The sequence below is a fragment of the Orycteropus afer genome, unplaced genomic scaffold (assembly GCF_000298275.1).
Source record: "Orycteropus afer afer isolate SDZICR_OR568_19922 unplaced genomic scaffold, OryAfe1.0 scaffold00011, whole genome shotgun sequence".
Taxonomy (NCBI): Eukaryota; Metazoa; Chordata; class Mammalia; order Tubulidentata; family Orycteropodidae; genus Orycteropus; species Orycteropus afer.
This window is the reverse complement of record NW_006921598.1, coordinates 12,038,310-12,044,010: the sequence shown is the minus strand read 5'-3', so window position 1 is coordinate 12,044,010 and position 5,701 is coordinate 12,038,310. Positions and strand designations below refer to the sequence as shown.

The window sequence follows — 5,701 nt, the reverse complement described above, 5'->3', positions numbered from 1 at the left end:
ACACTCTCCATTTAGACATACATAATTGTTTAGCTCGTTCACCCATCTATCCGTCCCTATACCCATGTAAAACCAGTTTTCTTAAGAAGGTAAAAAGAACACAAGAGAACTGAAGTTGAGTCATTTCCTGAGTGTGGCTGTGTCTTTGGCCTCTTCACTATCCCCACCGTGATTCCCTAACTTGCTCAAAGAACTCTGCTTTTAGTGCCCTCAGACCTCTCTGAGTAACTCCCAGCCTGCTCCATTATAGCTTTCCCTCTTCCACTCACTCTTAAAATGCTCTTTGTCCCTGTGTAAAGGATATTAAGTTTAGTAACAAAGAAAACTATAAACAGCCCAAGGAAGCAATTCAGTTTTTAAAAAAAGTCATCTCTCATCCTAAAAAAAAAAAAAAAACTTTACTCCCACATCCCCTCCTCAGTTGCTTACCTTATTTCTCTGTTCCCCTTTACAGCAAAACTCTTGAAATAATTATTGTTTTTCACTGTCTCCATTTTCTGTTCTCTCATTCGTCCCCAAAACCACTACATTCAATCTTTCATCTCTACCATCAAACTATTCTTGACTAGACCACCAATGCCCAGTGGTCAAGGCCCCATTGTCCTTGGCTTATCCACAGTGTTTGCAGAGTTGATTGTTCTCCTTTTCTTGATACACTTCTCCATGTGGTCTTGGAATATAACTATCTCATGGTTTCCTCAACCTACATAGCTGCTCTTTTCAATCTGCTTTGCTGATTCTTCCTTACCTAAAATCCCAGTTGCCCCTGAGTCGATTACACCTCATGATGACCTCATACATGTCAGGGTAGAACTCCATAGAGTTTTCAATATTTGATATTTTGGAAATAGATCTCCAGGCCTGTCTTCCAAGAAGTCTCTGGGTGGACTTGAACCTCCACCTTTCAGTTAGTAGAGATTGAGTTAACCATTTGCACCACCCACGGACTCTCTTGTCATTGTTGTTAGGTATCATTGAGTTGATTTTAAACTCATAGCAAACCTATGTAACAGAGTAGAACTGCCCTACAGAGGGTTTTCTAGGCTGTAAGGAGCTCTGGTAGCATAATGGCTAAAGCACTTGACTGCTAACCAGAAGGCTGGCGGTTCAAACCCACCAGCCACTCCTCGGAAGGAAGGTTGGGCAATCCTACTTCCGTAGTGATACTGCCTCGGAAACCCAAGGAGGGGTCGCTATGAGTCGGGGCCGACTCGACGGCACATAACAACAACAACAACAACAACAATTTTTGACAGCACATTACCAGGTCTTTCTCCCTCAGACCCACTGGGAATATTTGAACCACCAGCCTTTTGGTTAGCAGCCAAGTGCTTAACGTTTACACTACCATAGCTCTTTAGAGAGTCTATGGAGACACCCAAATGTAGCTGTATCCTCAAAGACACTGTAAAAGCATAATGGAAACAAAATGGCATAAAAATTACCATTTGCAAAAAGATACAAACTGTTTTTAAAACAATTGTCTCATTTATAATTTTTAGTTAAACTACCATTAGTTTCTTTTATTTTCTATATCTGAAGCATAAATGATACCGCTTCTTCTTGGTTTTTGCTTGATGGGCGGGGAAGAGTAAATCCAAGGCTAAATCTCACCAGAGGCTGTAGATTTTCATTCCTGCCCCCAACCCCCCAGAAACCCCATTACCCCAACACCCTACCACATGCAGTCTCTGTTTCAGAGGTATCTCATTTGGTCCTACTCCATCCTTTGCTAAAATTATTGTGTCTATTAAACTTAATCCACATCAATTTATACCCTTTCTTAAAACTGCTGAAACACCAATTTGTCTTTGAAGCCTTCATGGACTTAATCCCATAAAGTCAAATCACAGGATTTGATTGGCATTCCATCCAGCAGCCGTTAGCTATGAATATTCCCACAGAGATTCTGATTGTCTTGTTCTCATGAATACACATTTATATTTGACTGTACCTTTCTTTAAATTCCTTGCAGCTATGTGCTTAATAAATGTCAACTGTCTCATTGACTGACCAGCTTAATCACAGCTATCCAAGCAATAGACAGATAGATATTTAGATAGATAGACAGGCAGACACAAGTATTAAACTAAGCACTTTTCAAATATAAAGATTTTGTCCTTGGTGGTAATGCTGTTTCAGATTCAACTTATTGTCATACTCTGAGAATAATTTGCCATAAACATCAAAGTAATGTTGTATGTTCTTTTCTCCAAAGAAATTCACAGTGGGATATGTAAAATGTCAAAAATAATTGGACCAAATTGTACAGCCCCATTGTGACACTGATAGACTTTTGGAGTTAAATATTTGCTGTAAAAGTTTAAAATCTGGTTTGAAGGCTGCTTATTATAAACAATATAGTTTTTCTCTTAAGGTAGTGGTCCCAAAATTTAAAGTATTATGCAATGTGAATATAAAAATGTGTTTTCAATTGTTAATAATGTCTGTGTTTGTGTGTGTATATGCATATGTAAGAATAAATATAAGTAAGACACTAATTTTGATAGCAAGGTAAATACTTAAAATGTCTTCATTAAAAAAACTTGGGAACTTAAAGTATCCTTTGAAGAACAATGTGTAGAAATAAAGATGAACTAAAATTACAGAGAGGAAAAAAATCATATCCAAAATGAACACCAAAATATTATCATGTTTTCCAAGAAAAAAAAATATATAACTTTTTCTTTCATTAACCAGTAGCATGATATTTTCCAGGAACTCTTCATTCAGAAGAAATCCTGTGGCCTTTACAGAAGATGGAAGACAAGAGACTACATCATTGAAGAAAATCTGGCCTCCTGGAATGAGAGCTATTCATGTCTAAGTAGCTTCCAACAGCTTCTCCACAGTGTAAATTAAAACAGGGAAAAATGAACATCACTAACTGTACCCCAGAAGCCAATGTGGCTGTGAAACCTAAGACCATCACTGAAAAGATGCTTATTTCCATGACTCTGGTAATTATCACGACCTTGACCATGTTGCTGAATTCGGCTGTGATCATGGCCATCTGCACTACCAAGAAACTCCACCAGCCCGCAAACTACTTGATCTGTTCTCTGGCTGTGACAGACCTCCTGGTGGCCATTCTCGTCATGCCCTTGAGCATCATGTACATTGTCATGGACAGCTGGAAGCTTGGGTATTTCATCTGCGAGGTGTGGTTGAGTGTGGACATGACCTGCTGCACCTGCTCCATCCTCCATCTCTGTGTCATTGCCTTGGACAGGTACTGGGCCATCACCAATGCTATTGAATATGCCAGGAAGAGGACCGCCAAGAGAGCTGGACTGATGATCCTCACTGTCTGGACCATCTCCATCTTCATCTCCATGCCCCCTCTGTTCTGGAGGAGCCACCGCCAACTCAGCCCACCTCCCAGTCAGTGCACTATCCAGCATGACCACGTCATCTACACTATTTACTCCACACTTGGGGCATTTTATATCCCCTTGACTTTGATACTGATTCTCTATTACCGTATTTACCATGCAGCCAAGAGCCTCTACCAGAAAAGAGGATCAAGCAGGCACTTAAGCAACAGAAGCACAGATAGCCAAAATTCTTTCACGAGTTGTAAACTTACCCAGACTTTCTGTGTGTCTGACTTCTCCGCCTCAGACCCTACCACGGAATTTGAAAAAATCCACTCCTCCATCAGGATCCCTCCCTTCGACAATGATCTAGATCACCCAGGAGAACGCCAACAAATCTCTAGTACTAGGGAACGCAAAGCAGCACGCATTCTGGGCCTGATTTTAGGTGCATTCATTTTGTCTTGGCTGCCATTTTTCATCAAAGAATTGATTGTAGGGCTGAGCATCTATACTGTGTCCTCTGAAGTGGCTGACTTTTTGACATGGCTTGGTTATGTTAATTCTCTGATTAACCCTCTGCTCTACACAAGTTTTAATGAAGACTTTAAGAGAGCTTTTAAAAAGCTCATTAGGTGCCGAGAACATGCATAGATGTAAAAAGCCAAAAGGCATGACTTTTACCAGCCTCATGAATGGAAAAGGGTAAGGGGTGCAACTTATTAATTCTTCAACATAGTTGGTTCAGAAGAGTTTGCAAGTATGTATGGTCTTGATTTTTGTTTGTTTGTTCTGTTTTGTTTGAAGCTTGTTATTTACTGTGCTGTTTTCTACCTCTGGTCTTATTTGTGGTATATAATTTTAAATAAACTTTATAATGAAAACACAGAAATTTCATAGAAGTAATAATAATGTGAAATAGTAAATACTTTTATGTTTTAAATCTACTTCAGTTAATCCTGTGATCAAAGAATGCAAAAAAATTATTTGCATAATTTCTATTATTTATAAATGAAATATCTGATAACTTGCCCTCATGTGGCATTAAATTTAAGGTTATGACTCCATATGCATTCAAATCCTGGTGAGAACTGCATGACTACATAAAGAATAAAGAGAAAGTGGTCTCCTATCATTAACTGCCTGCAAACCTGAGCTAAAGTCATTTACTGCAGTGCTGTGACTATATAGCCCATCCCTTACAAGCATAAAATAGTAAAGCCAACATGTCCTTTTTAGTCCATGATTACATTAACTTCCTCATTTTCTAAAAGAACTTGGAGTGAATGCATTGGCATTTTCCTAAGTGTTTCACTATGAATATGAAACATGAGAAAATAAGAAATAATCTAAATTTGCATTGGTCAATATGTTGCTATACAACTAACAGAGAGGTTGACTCCCCTCCCATTCTAGAAGTGTTCCAGTTAAGCCTTGCACATACTTTCTCAGTCTAGCAGGACTAATATGGGAGTACATGTTAAATTGGGGAAACTTTTTAAGAAGCTTAACAGGAACTTCATTGAAAAAGCTACAGTTTTACACATGAAAAGCAATGAAGAGTTGAAAATCTGTTTACAGCAAAAGCCACTCACTGGGAAATGATTATGAAATTGTGTCTCCTGGAATTCCTGTGACTTCCATACCAGACTGTACCCAGGAGGCTGCAAGTGGGACCTAAGCCACATATTATGTGGTCTGACTCAGCCACACCTGACGTGGAGTGACTGCTCTAGTCATGTGGAGGAGCTCACACTAAAAAGTCAAGCATGATGGCAGAAAAGACTAAAGTTTGTAGATGCTTGTAATTCTTTATTCTAAGTAAATGACTGTTCTAAATCTCCATGCCTCATCTCTCATCCATAGCCATTCCTCATCACTTCACTCCACCCAAATCATTTCCTTTCTTTGTTTACTCAGAAGATCATGATTTGCCTCCTCTTCACTGCAGTGCTTGTATATCTTCTATTTACTCTTCTTGCAGAATAATCTATTTAGCCCTTATGTCTATCCTCTCTCACTTTTTTTGTAATTTTGCTTTTTTCTGCACCTCCACCTTCTTGTACTTCTCCTTTACTACCTTCTCTGTGTCTGTGTGTCTGTGTGTGTGTATCTTTTCTCTCTCTCCTCCAATCTTCTTTAATCTCACCTATTAATTTGCTCAGGAGCTCTGGTGGTGTATGCCTAAGGAAGTGACTGCCAACCAGAAGGCTGGCAGTTCAAACCCACCAGCCACTCCTCGGAAGGAAGGTTGGGCAATCTACTTCCATAGTGATACCACCTGGGAAACCCAAGGAGGGGTCGCTATGAGTCCGGTCCAACTCAATGGCAGTGTGTATTAGTTTGCTCAAGTCTCTTAGACACTAAAATAGACTCTTCTGGCC

General features: G+C 39.4%; 1 protein-coding gene across 1 annotated transcript; it reads left to right on the top strand.

Moving 5' to 3' along the window:
* The first annotated feature begins 2,873 nt into the window (after positions 1–2,873).
* On the top strand, positions 2,874–3,971 carry HTR1E (5-hydroxytryptamine receptor 1E). Its single transcript, XM_007951054.2, has one exon. It carries the CDS (start codon positions 2,874–2,876, stop codon positions 3,969–3,971), a length of 1,098 nt encoding a protein of 365 aa, XP_007949245.1.
* Positions 3,972–5,701: the final 1,730 nt, after the last annotated feature.